General features: G+C 38.3%; 1 protein-coding gene across 6 annotated transcripts in view; it reads left to right on the forward strand.

The window, feature by feature from the left end:
- The window catches only part of nfia (nuclear factor I/A), a 425669-nt gene that overhangs the window by 215942 nt on the left and 188449 nt on the right, over positions 1–21278 (forward strand). For 2 of the 6 annotated variants that reach the window (XM_034011610.3, XM_034011657.3), the window contains exon 3: positions 8094–8180. The exons of the other annotated variants lie outside the window; for them this stretch is intronic. In XM_034011610.3, coding sequence (XP_033867501.1) covers positions 8094–8180 — 87 coding nt within the window. The remainder of the gene's footprint in view (positions 1–8093; positions 8181–21278) is intronic. 6 annotated transcript variants of the gene reach the window in all.

Here is a 21278-nt window from a genome sequence, read left to right on the forward strand (position 1 = left end):
CTCATTAGCATTTGAATTCCTATTCATCAGTTAATGTCCATAACAACCCAAGTACTCAATTCTTGTTTTCTGTAAGCCCGTTGTAAAATGTCAGTCTGTCACTTACGATATAAAAAAGCAAAAATGATGGTATTTGTAAAAATGTTATCACCTCATAAAAACAAATTGTAAAGACATGAAAGTGAGCTCGGTATGCTGTGCTTGCTGGAGACAGTCCCTGCAGCTGCTGTAAATATCACTTGTCCAGATTCCCACAGCTTCATAGCAAAGGAGCACTTTATACAAGCATATTTTAATTCACGCTTTCCCTAATTAGCATTCCATTTGCATAACTTGTTGCGCTCAAAAACAATGCTGACTTGCTTAAGAGACTTAATCCAAAGCATCTGTGGTAAAGATAAAAACGAATTTGTCCTCTAACGATTTTATTTTCTCCCCACGAATAACTGGGTTTCTGAACTGGCTGGCGCCTTGTTTTATGAACTAATTGTCATTTTTTTACTCAGAGCTTGCTGTGAATTTCACCATCCGATGATTTTTATGAAGAGTGCATGCTTTCTTTTTATACAGCTGCATGACACAACCCAATGGTACTGCATGCCGATTTGCTATACATGGTACAAGGCTGGTAAAGCATCTAAACTAATTCCACTGTAACTGATGTGGAATGCTAACCCTTATATAAGTTTACCACATTTTTTTTGCATGGTCATTTTTTAGTTTCCCATGGTTTTACTATACAATTTCCATAGTTTGCCATGTTTTTTTTTTTATCCATACCTCTCTGGGCTATACAGTGCTTGCCTATGCTTTACCATGCTTTCACTGTACTTTATGACACTGTGCTGTGCTTATACTATGGTACACTTGTATAAGGAAGGGCTCATTAAAGGGCACATAAGGACCTTTTTATTTTATTGTGTTACATGTGCCCATGTGTTGCTACAACTGTTTACGTAAGGTGTGTGTATTGTTTAAATTTTTTTTTTTTTTACATTTTGACCACTTTTTTAAACTTTTAAATTGCATTCCTTGCGTAAACAGTTGTTGCAACACATGGGAACACGTAACACAATCAAATAAAAAAGGTCCTTATGTGCCCTTTAAGTGGCTGTATAGTGCAAAATTGTAATATTTTGTAGATACGCATGCAGCACTATCTATCAGTACCTCAAACTTGTTCCATGGAGGTGTTGCTATGTAGAACTGGGAGCCTCTTCCCAGGTTTCAAAACAACTTTCGTAGTGAGAATGCCCACAATCCAGAGGCCTTAGCTCTATAAACACTTCCTAAACAAAACAACCTGCCTCCTGGATTTTGTGTTTAATGTTTATGTAGAAGGGCAAGTTACTGTGTTCATTTGTTTCCTGTTCCTTGCATACTATCTTCTGTAATCAAATGGCTGTTTTGTTTCTTTCCATGAAAAAATATATACAATTGAGTGCATTAGATAATCAACTCTAATTGATTATTAGGGGCAGCAGTGTGGAGTAGTGGTTAGGGCTCTGGACTCTTGAATGGAGGGTCATGGGTTCAATCCCAGGTGGGGGACACTGCTGCTGTACTCTTGAGCAAGGTACTTTACCTAGATTGCTCCAGTAAAAACCCAACTGTATAAATGGGTAATTGTATGTAAAAATAATGTATAAAAAATAATGTAACTGTATGTAAAAATAATGTTATGTCTTGTAACAGTTGTAAGTCGCCCTGGGTAATGGCATCTTCTAAGAAATTCCCATCCTTTTCATGCAATGGAACAGGCTCATTGTATGGGTTGGCTAGCTCATGTCATTCTAAGCCCTTTGCAGTAAGGGATTGAGCATTTTGTGTTTCACCATGCTTACCAGTGCTTTAATATGTGCTGAAATAAAATATCAAGTCAGGTAAAAACATCTCGTAGTGACTTTGTGGATGGTTTGTTTAACGGGTCATTAACATGTTTTTACATGGTATCATATCAAAGTGCTTAAAAATGAGCCAGACAAAAGCCCAAACCCCCTTTACCCTATTGATTTCAATCATTGTAAGATCCTGGCTTGTCTCCTGGCGAGAGGAATGCAAGGGAAAGCTCGCATGTTTAGTCTGCTCAAGTTGCAAACTGATTGGTAATACTTGATTGATGACAGTAGGGATGTTGAAACCCCAACAATGTGCGTGTGACTCTTTGCTTTGGCAGGAAGTGTCTGTCTATGTTAAAGATCACATAATATTCTTCTTAAATATGTAGTTCTTATATAAACTAATGTTAATATTGTACTATAGTACTACTGCATTTATATTTAGTGGAGGCCATTGCCTGCCCGATTGTGGGATACTGTAGCTTTAAGACGAGCCCTGTTTGTGTTTTACCAGTGAAACTTCAGTTCCAGCCCAGTTTCAAAGCAGACCTACCAGTCACAATCTAGCCCTATTAAATAGTACATTCTGGACCCAGTGTTTAGACTACTCACTTGACCTGAAAACAAGTATTTACACAGTATAGTTCAAAACGTCTTTGCTGTACGGAAATATACAACATACCAATCAAGTGAGTTATTGAAGCCCTTTATTATCAGCCACTGATTTTCACCTAGATTACCCCAAACATACTGATTCATACCAAGAAGTTTATGACTTTTCATTAAGTACATTAATGAAACACTTTTAGTACAAGGCAGGGTTTATAATGTACTGTAGTACACACGCAGGTTAACTGTTGTATTGTAATGTACAGTGCTCCCTCGTTACATGGTGGCCCTTTCTTTTTTTTTACCATGGAGCAGGTTATAAGGCAATATGGTCATGGATACCATTTGCCCCATAATGCCATTCCATCTTTTCACAAGTATTTGAATGTATTTGAATACATACTGAAGAATAATATATACAATCAATGACTGGGCTAGCAGGCCCTTCTCCTTCCTGCATTCACGTGAGACAGTCAGCCAGGTTGACCTTGGCTCTCCTCTGTTAATTTAATGTAGTGTTTCTTTGGGTGGCCTTCCACTCCAATCATTGCGTGATCTGCTAGGCAGCAATAATGGCAAAGCCTAATAAACCATAAACAGAAACAATTATTGTGTGAGGGGAAAAACATAAAATGAAACAAAAACAGTCCCAGCACTGAAGTTCAGTGCTGCAGCCCCCTACCATTTGGCCGCATGTTTGATTGTTTGTTTTTAGCTCGGAGTGGAGGCTGTGAAAGGTGTAATGTAAACCACAGACCATTACAAAACAGGGACACAGGTATGTCCCTGCAGTGAAGTACAGTGTCCAAACCTTGGCTGGATTATTCCATTTTCTACCCCCTAAAGAACCATATTAATACAACCCAGATTTGCTTTTGCTATGGTAAAATATGGTAAATATCTTTTTAGGGGGCTTTTTTTTTGGTTGGGGGGGGGGGTTGGGTTGCAACAACTTTCTCAATTCCCTTCTCAATTGGGCCCCACAATCTCAAGGGCTTGACGAGCAGCTTGGTATTTATTTTAATGAATGTATTGTTATTTAGGGTTATCATTTTATGTTTCAGTCATCCTGTTGACATTTAAGAGCACCTAGGTGGCCTTAAAAGAGCTCCGAATCATGTCCTCTCTCAGTACAGCTGGTACACCAGAGTGTATAGTTTGCCCCTAGTGGATTAAGAAAAAGCACGTTTGTGTATTTCTTACATTCCCTTGAGGCAGAGTGTTGCCGGAGGACAGGTTAATGGTTACACTCTAATGTGCCAGCTGTACATGTTTCAGAGCTCTATTGGCCACAGGGTTGCTTTAAACGTATAAGTTTTAAAAAGTCACCAGGATGTGACGACCGAAACAAAAAATAACACAGAAAGCAAATCTAAACTACAAGAAGGATACGTTGGTTAATAGGATTTTTACACCAAGTTGCTATTAAAGTTAGTCTCTTAGTACTGGCTGCACAGGAAGTGAATCTGTAGTGTGGCAGCAAGATAAATTAACTTGACCAGAATCAATGTGAACATGTAAGTGATCTGCAACACAATGGTGAGGCACTAACAACAGTTAAAAATGGTTATCGTTTTTAAGCTTTTACAGTTTAAAGTTTAAAACTGTTTGTTAACAATTTGTTTGTTAATTGTTTGTTAACAAAGGCTAGAACTAATGTGTTTGGATTATGAGTTCACAAAATTTGAAACTAAGGAGGCTAACTCATGATAATGCATTGGAAATGAGATGGTAAATATACTGTTGTTGACATACTGACGTCTCTTGCAATAGTTCAAGGATAAGCTTTATTAACCAGCTCAAGGTTGTACTTTACAAGAAATTGAATGATTAAGGCCTGCAGAGAAAATGTATTGTACATTTCTAAATATATAGAAGATCGTAGTTCATAATGATTGTATTACTACTAAACAAATTACTTTGTAGGGAGCAATGTGTTGCAAGTTGGTGGGGCAATGTGATTAATTCTCAATGTACAGTCTGTCAGGTCTGTTATCTTGCAAATCTTGACTGAAACTGACTTGAACAGGGAGATGCAGCTTTTATATACTGCATTACAGTATGCATGTGAGGGATGCCACTTGCGAGGGTCAGCCCAGTTGCACAAAACTGCGTTACTGTTTCTAATTACTGTCCACCTCCTGTGCTCACGTAGAACCTGTATTAATAACTGTTCAAATACTTGAGGTGTGGGGGCAGAAAAGCATGCTAATTAAAAGTTGGGAGCCTCATAGAATTCTGCATTGCTTAGTTTGGACCTAATGTGTAGCAGACCTCACCACAAACACATGGAATCAAGTACAACAGTGACCATAAGGGCTGGTTCATACTTGTGTCGCAAATGAATGTGATGCATCAGGCGCAGACAAACTATACAAGCTGTGCAGCTTCACTCTGGCCAGGCAGCAAATGCTGACATATGAACTAACCTTAACTGCTTTCCAAAGGAGATTGCGCAGTTTATAGTTTTGTGGAGATCATTATTTTCTATGTTCTTGCTTTCTGCTACAATAACAGGTTTGAGGTGTATTTTTAGTGTTTGTTACATGTTGCTTGTATGTATAGACAGCACATTTTCAAGGGTGGAGTAATTGTGTAATCATGTTTAGACAGTTTATTTTAATGTGTGAAGATTTACGTTTTTTGGATACAACAGCATTACCAGCAATGGCAAACATATTGTACAGTGGTTCAGTACGCCATTACTGATATGGTACTGCACTAGTATTGCTGAAGTGTATTGGGCCATACCATTGTGTGATAGCATTGGAATATCAAAACATTAAAATCTTCCTACTGCGTTATCGTTCTATCAAAGACACCCTCATACCTTCACAAATATCCTTAAAGTACACAACCCTAACAAAATATCCCAGTGAATCTTATCATCCAATATGTATTACCATCACTTTGAAACGCTCTCATTTTCTTATGAAAGAGGCATACGCTATGTTAAGTGGGTATTGGATTTTTAATGGTGTTTATTTCATAGCATTTGTAAACAATAAAAGTGGCAAACTCCTTCCATGCTGTACTTCCTGTTGAAGGAACGCCTCCGACACATGGGAGTTGCGCCTAGGAGTTTGTATAAAAAACTATTCAGAATGTTTTGGGTTTTTTTAAACAACAACTCTTCCTGTGCACATTTTTTTAAATTTATATTTCTCTAGAGAAAAAAAAAAACTTTAAACAAAATTTCAAATTCCTCAAACTCCCAGAAAATGCATTGACTCTCTGGCATGATGTTCCTTCGTGTGACCTTACGAAAGTGACCGGAAGTCGTGCATTCAATTATCTGCAAGGGGCGTTTGATAAATAGACAAGCAGCTTCAAATAAATAAAGGGAAATCTGAGACCTGAGATTTGATGCCAATATATATTCGAAAAAATATAGTGGAATTATTTTGTTAGCACCAGAACCATTGCGGTGCCTGAGCATTGCCATTGAAGATCATACAGCAAAGACTTCATAAGGAACTACCTACAGTAAGTGCTGTAGAGCTTGAATCAATAGTAAGTCTTAAATCAAGTAAATAGGAAAATTCAAGAGCGTGAACAGTTATTTAATCAACTTGATGCTTTAATGTTGTTTGAGGTAAATCATTAAAGACAGCACTTGAAGTAGAAGCCTTGTTTGGAAAGGAACCTGACATTTGGACATTGAGTCATATCCTTGATTGTACTTTATTCATTAAATGTTTTAGTTTGTTTTGACTAAGCCCACTGCACAGAGAGATTCATTTGTCTCCCCATCGTGTTGTCAGTAAGCACCATCTATTTAAGGAAATCAATGGTATGATTGAACAAATCTGTAATGCGAATTCATGTATTTACTTATTGGAACACCGCATCCCATTGATCTGTTTGTGTTTATTCCCCATTGCAGCCCTTCAGCACCGGGATTATAATATCGTCAAGCCTTACCAGAGTGTAGCAACCCAGGTCACATGGGAAGGGTCTGGTAAACTGTTTAAATACATATCACACCCCTGGAGCCAAACTGCAGCTCCACGCATAGTCTTAACTAAGCTGCCTTATATCATTGAATCCTTCTCATGTTATATGTTAAGGTATGCAGAGCTCTGTTTAAAGAGGTATTATTTTATGTTATGATTTTATTAGATAATGCATTATTCTTTATTTTATTAGTCACATACAAATTCATAGTAAAATATGATGTAGCCCAGGTAATTCCTTTCTGTACATATTTTCACATTTAACAATGTTACTATAGTATACGGTCACAGCCAGACATTAAATTACGTCACATCTCTTCAAATGTCAAGGCACTGAAATAATGATTTATATTTTGCAATTTTAGTAGGTGTTTGTTTGTTTTTTAATAATTATAGTAATTATTATTTTTAAAACCCCTGCCATCGGCGTGGTATTTCCAGACAGTATTCTGGAGTTGCAGTACACATAGTGGATTTGTTGTATTATGTAAGGCTGGAAAGCTAAAGGATAATAATTTGGATTAACTAAGATCTTTAGGGAACCGCTCGTCAAATGAAACCAAAATTGTTAACTTTATACTACCATTTAAAACAAATGGCACAGAAAGCTCCTTGAGTTACTACGGAATTACCACCCTTTAACATTTCAGAACGCTCTTCTGTTTTTTCAACTCCAAATAAAATATGCAAGTTTTGCAGCCACTGCTAGGATTCAATTCTTGGGTGTCTTTATCTCCTTGCTCAGTAATTAAATACAGTGGTATACTTTTCTAGCTGGCGAATGCAGGGGGATATGGATTAGGAGGTACCCACGGAACAATAGGATGATCCCATCAGGGCTGGTGGGTCAGAACAGGCCCCTTAGTGACATCCAAAGAGGCCCTTTCTTCCAGTGAAAGCACAGGGTCTTCTCATTCACTGGTTAAGTCACAGGCTCCCTGTGAAAACAAAAAATGTCCAGGACTTTTTCTGTGGAAATCATAAAAAGTCTCTCCAGCGTTATTTACTCTGGAAACACAGACTTATCTTCCCCTCTCTGTCCCAACATTGCACATGATATATAATCCGTCATCTTTGTTTTCAACAAACACTGCACAAGCTGTCGCTGGCAAGGGCATAAAGCACACAGCCCATCTGGAAAGCGGACTGTGTACCGGGGAATAGAAAGACCATTTGAGCAGGGGGTTGCTTGGGACGGCTGATAACACTGTGCATTTCCAACATGTTTACGTTTCTGCTGTGCTCTAATCCATGATGCATAATTGATGCTTTCTGTAATACAACAATAAAGGGGGGGGTGGGGGGGGGGGGGGGGGTAACTCATTTGTGTTTCTTTTCACAGGTCTGCTACACATTAGGCCTAAATTCCTTATTATTATCCTTATAGAACTTTAGCACAGTAAATGTGCCCAGTAATTTTGCAGTTTTCCAGTTATACTAGGAATTGATCCTAATTGACCATGAATTGCAGTGTTTCTCTTATTCTTTATCATACCTCTCTGTGGTTTACAATTCTTACCTATGCTTACCGGTGCTTTCACTATGCTTTGTTAAACCTTAGAAGAACAGTTCCATCGTTTTGTGCAAATACGCTGGTCCTCACATGTCTCCCATGTACAGTATTCTGTAATACAGTAGATACAAGCTCCATCTCCTGTTGGATATATTTACCATTCCGTTCCCTTTTCAGCTTATTGTGAGATTCCGGAAGACTTTTTACCTTCTGAAGGCATGAACAACAAAGAGCAGGAAACATGGCAAATGATGTATGAAACAGGTACAGGTTTAACCGTTCTCTCTCCATCCTACCTCTTATTGAGCATTCAAGATCAAACTATGTTGACTGTTGAAGGTTTACTGTCTTTTTAGCAATCGTAACTAACTAAAGGTTTATTCTAGCAATATGAGACAAAACAACAAAACAAACTATTGTGATTTATCCACATTTATCCAACACAGTCCTGTAGTGGCATCAGAAATCCTCGTGTTGTTTTTTTATTCAATCACGACCACAGTTAGAACACTTTAATTCAGTAAGAAAACAGGACAGCACTATTTTAAGAGGGATGGTTTTCAGGTCAGAGCTTTTATAACTAGATTGTAGTCTCTAATCCAGGGGTGTCAAACTCCAGTCCTCGAGGGCCGCAGGGTCTTCTGGTTTTCATTCCAATTTAAGCTCTCAATTAACATAATTGATCTCATTATTTGTTCAATTTGACATATTTCATATTTTTCAAGGTCTTTTACAGTTGATTTCTTTAAAAATGAACTTGATTCAAGGTACACTACCTAGGAAACATTTTGAGACCTGAAGAGAAGTGTTAAATGTTTCCAGTTAATCAAATAATTAAACCTATTAAGTAATTGAGGGCTCAGGTGGAACGAAAGCCAGAAGACACTGCGGCCCTCCAGGAACTCAGTTTGACACCCCTACTCTAATGCTTTAAGGCTATTTGTTTCAGGCATTCAGCACAGAGAAAAGCATGTTCTTCAAACCGAGTCCTTTAACCCGTCAACTTGTTTGATACAGCAGAGTTGGGTCCTTGGTATGTACCCCAGAGGAATTGCCCCTCAACAGTCCCTTTTCTAAGCCGGGCCGGGGCATTTAGCATGAGCTGCCATAAAGACTACACTTTTAAGGACAGCAGTTAAATTATTCCCTTCAGTTAATGGTAGTATTTAACTTTTAGATGGTCTTAAATTGTAAAAAGTTAGACATTACCATGGCGGTGCATTCCTTCATCTGAGAACCCAAAGAGGCAATGTTCTCATAAGCTCTGTACCGCTCCACTTATTACTGCCCCATAGCTGATAATCCCAGCGATAAATGAAATGGTGTTCACACAGCACCAAAGAGAACGTCAGGTTCCCTGGGCCTTTATCATTGTTTTTAGTATTATTCAGCAAAGTGTCACTTTCAGCACCTGACTAAAAAAACTTTCAACACCTTCTCCCAAAAGCCTGAGCGTGTTTACGCAGAAGGAATGTTGAGACAGGTCACCCAGGGCTGTGCGCTACGTGACGGTACATGACCTCGAGTGTGCCGGGGAGCAGAGGATTAACATGTATGCTAGCAGACGTGCTTAGCCCTTGCAAGCTGTTTTTATGTCCTATATAGCCTGGGAAAGCTTTGCCACAGTAAAGGAGTAAGTCTATCTCTTGCTGAGCCCCTGCCAAGCAGATGTACTGTAGTCTTTTGGACCTTTCCCAGCTAACTTCCGTGGCTAATACTTTTTGTTGCCTTGGCTCTGAGAATTTGTCATCCATTTTGCACCGTGCAGGACTACGGACCCTTTTAAATCGCTTGCTAATCGCTTGCTATGTTTGTCTCTGGGCACTTTTATTTCTTTTTCATTAGACTGGAACTAATTAGCCTATTAATGAGTGGTAATGTTACTGAATTAGTTGAATTGCAATCTCAAGAGAATTGAAACTCTTGTTTTATTATGAAAAGGTTTCAAGCTTTCCAACGCATCCATAAATAAATGTGCATTTCACTTCTAGTTGATCATTTCCAGTGCTTCTTATAAATATGTGTTACCTCCCCCCGATGATTCATATTATGTTTATTTCTCCATTTTCTGGCCTCTAGGTGGTTTTATACATATCTTTTAAAATGTAATCAATAAAACACTGACACAGTGACGTTCTGGAGATAAACAATATTGACTCTAGTTGACTTGTGTACAGGTTTTGTAAGCAAACTGGAATCCAACCACACTGCTTCACAAGCCCACTCAGTCTTAATATATCCTGAGCACTTGAGGAATGCAGCTGGGGGGGGAGGGGGTGGGGGTGGAGTTACGGCAGTTATGTACCCTAGTAACGGTGGCTGTGAGCTACATCATGTACTGCAGTGGAATTCCACATACATACACTGCGTTACTGAGCATGTAGGACCTATAAACAAGGCTAGAATCAACAGGTCACAAATTGCCTTATTTACAAAAATGTAAGCATGTTTTAAGGAATGTTTTGTTTTAAGGAACCTTTTTCAGTTGCTTTAGAGAGGGTTTATTCATTTCTTCTCAATTTTTAAAGTATTGTTAACCTAAAATAATGTTTTTGAATCTCAAACAAACAGTCTTTAAAGTGTTGTGAATAGTATAACAAATTAACCAGTTTAGTAAGTATAGTTTGCATTGTTAGTCTCTGACTATTACGGAAAAATTATATGCGCTCAATGTTTCCATATATTATACAAACTTTAAATACACACACATCTAACGGTGTAATAACGTATGCTTTGAAATCCTTTATGTTGTGCTTAATCACCACACCCTTTCACTGCTCCCCTCATCATGCTGTGATCCAATTTGAAACATCTCACTTTAGAGCCTCCATGTTGGAGGAACTGATTTTAAAACTTTCGCTCTGGCTTTAAGGGATGCTTTAAACAGTCCTAAGTGTGCAATGTAAGAAACAGAAGAACAATGACAATACGGTCCAGCAATGCTTGCTCCTGGTAGCTGATTGGTCTCAAAATTCCGGTCTTAATGGATCCCAATGATTCAGCATGAAGAACATGGCTATGTAGCCCATTCATACCCTCTGTTCTAAAGTAAGTCTATGTTCATTTAAGGACACAACAGGCCCAGAGAAATCTCAGATTTCGGGTTCACAAAGCATTGCTTGTGGGTTCTCAGCTAGCACTTTGCTGTTTGGCCCGGACCCCTCAAGCATGGCTGTTTGTTTCCTGTGGAGATTTAATTTGCCGTCGCAGTGAGGGGCGGGCCCAGTGGTTTCAGAATGCTGTTTGAGTCTCCGGCAGTCTCCAGCAGGATATCCCTGTGTATGTTCCCACTTCCTGCAGATTTGCTGAGACATTGTTCTCTCGACGCAGACTCTACTTGTATCTATCATCCACTACCACATCAAGCTGTTGCAACACACTGAATTAGTAGCGGTTAGAGCATTTTTTAATTGTGACTTGTGCATAAATGTCATTACTGGTATATATCACTTCAAATATTCAATCAAACCAAAATATCATTTATATTGGATAAATATGTTAGGAAGCCCTATACCCATATTACTGTACAAAACAAAGTAGGAACACATGTTGTAGAATGTGTTCATTACTTTAGATGCCAATTATTGCATCAAATAAAGTGTCAGGGACGTTCACTGTAAGTCCTCCTGAATGTATTTCAAGGTTGGTGTAATGTTGGAGCATTTGTATCAGTTCTAGCTATCAGTGCATTAAACAGTCTTCACTGTGTGGTCCAGTGGTTAAAGAAAAGGGCTTATAACCAGGAGGTCCCCGGTTCAAATCCCGGCTCACTCACTGACTCACTGTGTGACCCTGAGCAAGTCACTTAACCTCCTCGTGCTCCGTCTTTCGGGTGAAACGTTGTTTTAAGTGACTCTGCAGCTGATGCATAGTTAACACACCCAAGTCCCTGTGAGTCACCTTGGATAAAGACGTCTGCTAAATAAACAAATAATAATAACAACATCTCTGATTGATCAAACTACAGCAAAACTATATTGACAAGACACAATACAACATTTTGATGTTAATTGTTTGTAATCCATGTGATATTGGACTGTTCTCCCTCTTTCAGAGAGTTGTTTAGTTTAAACTGACACAATGTTCCTAGAAGCATTCCTGGAGCTCTGTAGTTATCATTGTTTACTCCCTTCCTTGCAAGTATTCCATGGACTATTCTGTTTATATAACAAGCACAATGCATGGAAACACAGTATGTGTAAACCTTCATTAAACAGCTGAATTCAGAGAATTACTTTCCTCAGCTATTGCTTCACATCTGCTTAACAACCTGGCTTCATTTAGAACAATTTGCAGCCAGGCCATTCAGTCATTTGAATGAAAAACTCTCAAAAGATTTTTAATGCTAGATCAACTGTAAAAACACTAAATAGTCCTTAAAAACATTCTTAGACCAGTCCTTAAAGTTTTGTGAATAGCACCCCTGGATATAGGGATAAATATGTTTTTCTGTTTTGTTTGAGCTGAAGTATCTTACCTCTTATTAAACAATATTATGTTGCAACAAGCTTTGCAGAACCTTCCAAAATAATACCAACTGGTGTCTAGGGTGGGCTCCTTAGAGGCTGGCACACAAGCGGAGAGATCTGCTCTAAACCCTCGCGTCTGGTGGGTGACATTAAACATCAACAGATGCTGCGCACATATTGAGTATGAGATGGTCAGGATGCACAGAAGGCCTTTTTATTAATCATAATCACAACATCTGATCAGACAAATCACATGATCACTGTCACACATCCCAGAGAATACAACTAAAAATGAACTGGAATTAACATTTTGTTTTAAAGTTGCCCCCAAATAGAACAGCATTAAGCAGAATTAAAAACAAAATCATTCCTCTAAAAGCATAGCTTTTCAATGTGTCTGAAAGAAGGGCCTGCTACAGTAGAGCTCCTTGCTAAAGTATAATAAAGTGTGTTTAAATAAAGGAAGTTCAATGTATATAGTATAACCTGGTCCCTGGTTAATCGCTGTAAACTTTTGAATACAGTGCAGCTTCTTAACTTTTCTAATCCAGCCTTCAAGACTATCTGTGGTGGTTATTGTGCTGAAAGGACAGTGGTCTATAAGATGGGAATTTTGCCCACCAGTGAAAGTCGTTTTACCTTTAAGAGCCTACATAGGGTTCGATACATATGGAAAAAACAGAATGAAGCAACTGACAAGTTTCCAATAACCTCCTTGAAGGTAAAACAACAGTATGTAATTTGTGTCACTGCCATTTTATAAACCTTTACCCTTTAGGTTAAGTATAAAACATGACCACTAAGTTAGCATTACATCCCATGAAAACCAGTAAATAAAACATGCTGTTCAAGTGTTGGAAAGTTGTACCAGAGCATTCAAACAGTTAATTAAAAGCAACACAAGGTTTTAAATTATCGACTGCTCTGACAGTGAGGGAGCAGTGAGTTGCTCGTTTGGCTTTTTTTCTTAGCTTGCACTAATTTGTCTGAGCCTTCCCATAAAGAAACTTGATATTATTTCTGTGTGTCTTCCACAAGCTGCCTTTGTGAGTTCTGAATGATAGACTTTCCTAAACATTGCTTCAGCCGGCTGCGTCCTCGCGTCCTATTCTTGATTAGCCCCCAATCAAAGCATCCTACATTCCATAGCGTTAATAAAGCTTTTTATTTCTACTGACAAGCGTATACTGTCTGAACAAGGCAGACTCTTCTACGGTGAAACCAAAGACAGATTTAACGTGGCCCCTCATTAAAGACTGCTATATGTGAAGGGGTGGAGAGGACGATGCAATGGGGCTTTCTTTAAAAAAGAGCCTTTGTTTAAATGTAATTAGACAAATGCTATGCAGCCCAGTAGATGCCCTGGGAATAGTGTTCACTTCTTTCTAATCAGAAGGGCAGGACTCTGCATGTTGCAGGACTCTTAGGTCCATTATAAGGAGGCTTGATGCTGAAACAAACAGCAAAGTGTTACAGCTTTTGGCTCATGCACAATGATGATAGAACAGTCGTATTTATATTTTTAGCACACCTGTGCTTATGAGATACAAATAAATAAAAAAATAAATAAATAAATAAATAAATAAAACTTTGAGATTTTACTTTCATTCAATATTTAATTAGTCAGTAGATTAACAAATTAATATTAGGGTTCTACTTTCCATTTAACTCGCTAACATTTTAATTGTTTAAACTTATCGGAAATATTTGTAACCATCATAAGAAACTTAAAGCATTTTGAATTGTATATGGAAAAGACTACTGAATATGACACTGTGTTCTTACTGCTACTTACTCTTTAAAGACCAAGTGACTATAATCTATCATAAAAAACAGAGGAATAATCGGTCAGTTCTCATCAGAACCCGGATTTCAAGAAAGGCTGTTATCTACTATTGAAAAAGTGTGCTGTGATTATGATGCCCAATTAGAGAACACAGTTGAGTGTTGTAAGAGACTGTTGTGGATATAGCTCCTTATTGTCCTTTTTTATCTGTTATGTGTCTGGTTCAGGCAAGGTTAGTAGGTGCATTATTTTCTTTTTCATGATTGACCCCTGCAGATGTGCATTGACCAGTGCTTTGGCCTTGTTCTTCTCATAATATTTCTTGTTTTGAAAATGTACAGTGTTGTTTTCCATGGAAACTAAGATATAAACACTGATTATAGATCCTATTATGCATCATGCATGTAGCCCATCAGTGACATCACATGTATCATGATACGTATGGTATCGTATTGTGACATTACTGCATTGTTACACCCATAATAGTAATGCTAGTATCCTGCATTAAAGCAAGGTAATACTTTTTGCAACAAGATTATTTTAACTTTTAAAAAAGGTATGCTTGAAAAAAACAAAGCAGCAATTCTTTAGAGTTTGGACTGATTTGCATCACACATTCTCTTTTAAACCACAGAGCTTTCTCTGCCTGGAGCTGGAGAAGCAATGGAAAAAGACCTTTACACCAGGAAATACTATGTGGGATTTGTAATTTTACTCAAAGCATCTCCCACGCTAAACAGGAGAACGTTTATCTAGCTGCTAGGATAAGTGCCCTAAGCGCATTGCGATTTATATCCGTCTCACACTGACCCCTTATCCGTCGCTCTGCAGTTTCTACATTTACAGTCAAGTAACACTTCACAGTTCAGGTCAATGCATTTCAGTTGGATTAAGGTAGTTCATATGAAGTATAGCACTAACAGCAAGACGTTTGGGACCATGCAAATCACTTTTTGGGAATATAAACAAAAGGCCTGCTCTGGTAAAGTGCACAGAGAGCCGTGTAAGAATGTAGTAAACTGACACGAAGGAATTCTATTTCAGTGAAACACAGGGCATGATTGAGGGGCACAGCAGCTTTTAAATCATTCTTAAATAGGTAATAAATCACAGATTCGGGGCAATGCATGGGTGACACTGTGTGATTTGTTCCATACCACATCATAGATTGTTTTTGCTGTGTTACCCATTTGTCAATGTGGGCAATAATCCTTACACTATCAGTGCACTAGAGCTGACATTTTGAAAAGGGCTTTGAAACAGACTTTAAAGTTATAAGGGTAAAAAATTGTCAGGATGTTAACAATGAAAAGAAAAATGACAGACACGTTATTTAAACAGTTGTAGCAACACGTGGGGACATGTAACTCTGTCTTTTTCGGAACCCCACTACTCACTCTTTAAGCTGCATCAAGTCTCTGCAATCCAGTAAGACGCCTGCTTTGACCATCCTAACCCGAGTGCAGGAATTTTCTGGATCAAAATCCGGATTTCTTTTGTCAATACCGGTGCTGTTCACACAAGTGCAAAGTTTTCTGCAAGGGGTAAAAAAAAAAAAAAAAAACCCAACCAATATAACATTGGACCTAATGAAGTAAACAGAGATCCTCGGGCTGACAGCCTCTTTATTACTGACTCGTTTGTGAAGACTCAGTGATATACTGGTGGTCACAGCATGCAGAGGAGTGAACCAGACAGTCCACAGCGAACCTCAGTGGCTTGGCTGAAGGCTGACAGACCGACCACAGGCAAACAGCCAGTAGATTATGGAAGCAAAATGATAATTAATTGTTAAATGTACAACCGGCGTGGAGTATTGTGTCTGTTTCTTAGCTTATCAACAGCACCAAGCAGACACAATGTGTATGTGTCGTCTTCTTCGCTGGAGTTTCTTTTGGAAAGTGCCTGCAGCAGGAATGTAATCTAGTATTTTTGTGTTTCTCTGTCTTGTGTTGAAGGCAGCCCAGGCGGATGTGCTGGGGTACCGTGCACTTCCTTGCTTGGTCCAGCTGCGCTAGAGTGCTGGCTGTCTTTGTTAAACTGTAAACTCCAGGGGTGTTTAAAGTAAACAGGAGATTTGTTAGCGTTGAGGGCGGCCTGGTAACTGTCCAGAGAAGATAACGTATAATAACATAAGACAGATTGTCAGGAAGAGACGGGACAAAGTCAGCAATTAAATTGGAGTGAACGGGCAAATATAAACAGTGTGTGCTGTATGGACGAATTTATACACACAGATTCACGCACACACATGGTTTTAGCCAATATGGACCCCTTCATTTATCCTTGATTTAATTATTTGAATATATTTTCATGACCCTAATATAATGAATTTACTATCAGACAGACTTGTATTTTTCATTTTACCCCACCAAATATTTAGTTTTGTGATAGTGGCTGTCAATATTAACCCAAAAGCTTGAACAACTTGTTATGGGCGTGAAGTATCATAAGTAATGTATTTCTCTTCTTGTTGTTATTCACTTTGTATATCATTTTCGCTTCTGGTCCTACATCCTGGTGACTTTTTAAAACTCTGAAGTTTCAAGTGGGGGGACAGGTTAGTGGTTACACTCTGGTGTACCTGCTGAACTTATAGAGATAAGGTGACCAGATGTCTTTGTGTTCAGCAGGACAGTTTGGGATAGTTCAGGCTTTTCAACTCACAACCCAATGCATTCTGGTAAGCGTAGTTCTGCTTCTCTTAAAGGCAAGAATGGTACCTGAGACAGGTAAAACATACCAGAATGCATTGGGTTGACAGGTAAAACGTACTAGAATGCATTGGGTTGACAGGTGATAATGCGTAGAATTCATAAGTATTAAACAACGTTTACATATTTTGTCAGCCAGGTACTGAACATATCAAAATATTTTTCTCATTATTTGTTTATTTAGCAAACTGAAGAAACGTATTTATTTATGAAATATTTCACCGTGATTATATTCTATAAAAGAAAATGTTGGCTAAGCATATTTAAGTGTAACATAGTTCAACCAGAATCTGAGCTCATTGTATTTAGCTCTTCTTTGAGCAGCATATTTTCAGTCAAAGTGCCTGACGCCTCATTTGCAGTGTCATTTACTGTATGTCTGAAGTCGAGCAAAACACTTGATGGTTGTTTGAATGTTACACATCTGTAGCAAGTAGAGTGTTTAGAGGAAGGCGACGTGAACAAAATGAAACATAAACTCCATTCAATGGAGGGGGGGACTCTGCAGCTTTTCAGTAATCTTTAAGTACAAGATATTAGACATATTTGTTCATTGGCCTACAGATTTAAAAGGATAATCTATGTAAGGGTTTATGACAAGTTTGGAAGCCGTTCTTTGTAAGTAAACAAAGGCTATTCTGTTTCTTTGTACGATTACAAGAGTCTTTTAAATGATTATGTTGTATTTGCTGAAGCAGTGAGATTATTTATTGCAAATTTGTTTTTTACAGGTAAAAATGTAATTCATTTGTGTGCTTTTATAGACCAGGCACAGGCACACATTGCATTGTTAGCCATGTATAGCCTTCTCTAATTAGGGAGGAGCTAATGGTATGAATTTGTATAGTGTGATGTTCAGGGGTATGTCATTTTCAGATGTACAACCCATGGCAGTACAATTCACGAGTCTTTTTCCTTTGGAGGTCTGGGTTCAAATTCAGCTTGAGTCACACCACTAATTATTAGTCCACAATAAAGCACAAACAATCAGCCAATCTCTGCTTGTGCGAGGCACAGGACTGTATGCAGAGTGTGTTCAGTCAGATCTCTGCTTGTGCGAGGCACAGGACTGTATGCAGAGTGAGCTCAGTCAGGATTGAATGGTTTGTGGAGCATGACAGAGACTTAAGGCATCTTCTATGGCCACCACATTCCCCAAACCTTAATCATGCATGTTTGGGATGAATTTGAATGAAGCATTCATCATCACAATCCTCTGCGAAGTTCTCTGCACCATGCGTGTGAAATAATGAGTAGATAAACATCCCTGGAGACACCTTCCAGCCCCTTGTTGAGCCATATCGTGAAGGCTGTGATCAGGGCAAACGGTGGTCCAACCCCATATTAAGTATAGGTCCTAATGAGGTGGACAGGCAGTGTGTACATGTATACTGTATATCTATAGAATTAGAATAGAAAGGAGTTTTCATTGGCCCTGTGAAAAGTCTTTCTGCCTGGCTAAACCCACTTTTCCATACAAATAATTTAAAGTGAGATTTCTCTGGTCTTTGACATCACTCACTTCCATCCGGTGAACTTGAGCCTTCTGTGATTGACGTGAAAAACATATATTTTAGGCAACTGGCCGCATTAAAAATATCTTTGACACATTGATAGACCTGGTTGTCCATCTTGAGTGTAAAAATCCATTACAGAGTATCGACCCTTCGTGCTTGAAATTCTTATCTGCTTGGCTTGCGTATGCCTCAGAGAGTTTGCATGGCCCCTCACAAGATACAATCCATACCACTTACTTTGAAGGCTATAGCCAAATTCAAATCAAGGTTGAACCATAGTCCTTTATATGAAAGGTCACTGTCTTTACCCTGGACTTGCTATTCGTAAAGATGTGTCCTGCAGCCGAACATCTAGGACGCAGTTCATTGAAAAATGTTTTTTAAAGATTTAGTTCCCCATATTTAGATTTAGTTCTTAGGTTGTTACCATCTTAAGTCTTTTATATCTGGTTTCAAGATTGTGATTAGCACTAATCTTAGACTACTGAATGTTACCTGGTTTAAGGTAGAGCATTATCTCACTGCAGTTGTGTATTTGCAGTATAATCAGGGCTAGATATTGTGGTCACACTTTTGTTTAACACATCTATATGCTTTTTAATTAAGGTGTTGACAGTAAAAAACAGGAATACAAGAGCATTGCTTCTAAAATCTATAAAACTCTTGTTTGCTGTTGTTAAAAGATGCTCAGCTCCAGTCGAGCTGGCAGGCTGTGATTGTCTGATTCAACAGTTGTGGGTACAGGTTGGCTGGTTTTGATGAATAATAAAATACATTTGGACGAATTGTGTCTTTGTTTTGCTGTCCAATAGATGTGCACTGAGCTTTCATTACAGGAAGTCCAAACGAAAAAGCCGGCAGTGACGTTCCAGGGGACATCTACTGTGATCAAAGCCCACTAGAGCTGAAAGCTGATTGGCTGATGGTACTGAATTTAATTTAGTTTCAGTTAGTTGTAAAATGAAAAATAGAAACACAGCTTAGAAGTAATTGTTCATTTTTCATCCAATTAATGAAAGCTCTAGATGTGTGTTTCTTTTAGGAGTTTTGTTTATGTATTTATTTTTAAGTTGTTTTGGATGTCATTACTGTATTTTGGAACAAAGACCCTTGTATTTATTGGCTGTGAGATTAGCAACAAGAAAAAGTCTTGGAAAGGTACTCTGTCCACATTGTGAAGTTTAGATTGCCTGTGCTGCTTACTGTTAAGATTCGCTAATAACCTGGGATGGCGGCCATCTTTAATTCTGGCAGATTTCCTTGGCACCCTGACCATTGAAGTTGGCCACTGCGAGTGGCAAAGATCATTCTCTGATGTAACAAGAAACCAATGGGACACTGCCCAGAACACTTTTACTGTCTTAACATTGTAAACAATCCACTAGGAATCCTGGGTTAATTATGACATACTACAGTAGCTAACATGTTGTTTTAATTTCTGTTTATTAGATTCATTAATCTTTTGTTACTTATTTATTAAAAAATAAGATGCTCAGAATTTAAAGGCCCTTACAATATGTGAAAAAAGTTAATTTATAACCTGCTGTTGCTGCAAGCAGCACCTGAGCATGTCTGTTTCCAAGCAGAAAGGAAAGTCTTCCTTTAAAAAAATGCAATCAAACTAAACCATCAACAAGGCCTATAACTTAAAAAAATAAGCTAAAACTTACAAGAAGTGAAGTTGAAATCAGGTTCTTATAGAGTGACAACCCTACCAAATTGATACATCAATAACACTACTTACAGTTTTAATCATGATGAAGGCAGTAGCCAAAGTGTATGTCTGCATGAGTTAGTTTCCTAGATTCTGCTTTTTAATAATGTGGAGTGCACAGAAGCAATGACATAGTGGAGTAAATCGGCTCTCAGTATTTATATGCAGCGCTGCAGCTTGTATTCTTTATAGAATTTGCCCCTTTTTGTGAGCAAATTATATTGAATTAAATAGTTGGCTGTATAGATGTCTGTTTCTCTCCATAGAAAGCGTATACCTAAAAAAGTGAAGAGCTTTAAAGAAGTGGTGAGGTAATGTTGTTAGCGCTGGGTAAGGCATTCCCAGGTCTACAGGGAAGCATAGGGATTTTCATTTTCCACTTTGACAGCAATTCTGCACAACCGATCCAGTATTTCTGTGTGTGTCGTAATGTGATCAAAGCCTGAATGCGATGATATTACTTACCCTATTGACTGGGGTTTATTTCATGTGACACAAGAGGTGACATGCTATGGTGATTAGCACAGTACAAATCAGTTATTGCTGTTGCACAGGATTCACAATCATAAGTCATTTCATTATTTTCTGAAAGATCAGTCAATGGCTTTTAATAGCCTCATTAGGATCTTACCCGCTGCATGTCTAAATACCAACGCCCTTTTAACTCTGTTTCAAAGGAGTGCTTACAGAGGTTTAAAATCCATGTTCTGACCGTACATTAGCATTAACATGATTGTCACCGGTCCCTCCTTCAAAGCAATGCTAACAACGATTTAAAATCCATGTTCTTACCTGTTATTAGCACCAGAAGTACTGTCACTGACCCTCTTTTGTGTTGAACACTTTTTGTGCCATTTGACACATGGCCCGATAGCTAGACCTGTGGTTCAGAAACTGTGTCTCCAATCGTTTCGACTAGAAGTCTTTCTTAGTGTCTCCAGTCGTTTCGACTAGAAGTCTTTCTCAGTGTCTCCAATCGTTTCGACTAGAAGTCTTCAGTGACATTGAGAAAGACTTCTGATGGAAGTGTTTGTCATTGAGCTTATTAAGTTTCATTTAGTAATTCTAACTATAACTTACATGTTTAATAGTTATGAATAACCTTTGATAAAGCAGAACAATATATATTTAGATTCAGGGGACAGTGATAATGATGACAGTT

This window comes from Acipenser ruthenus, chromosome 10 (genome assembly GCF_902713425.1).
Source record: "Acipenser ruthenus chromosome 10, fAciRut3.2 maternal haplotype, whole genome shotgun sequence".
NCBI classification, from domain to species: domain Eukaryota; kingdom Metazoa; phylum Chordata; class Actinopteri; order Acipenseriformes; family Acipenseridae; genus Acipenser; species Acipenser ruthenus.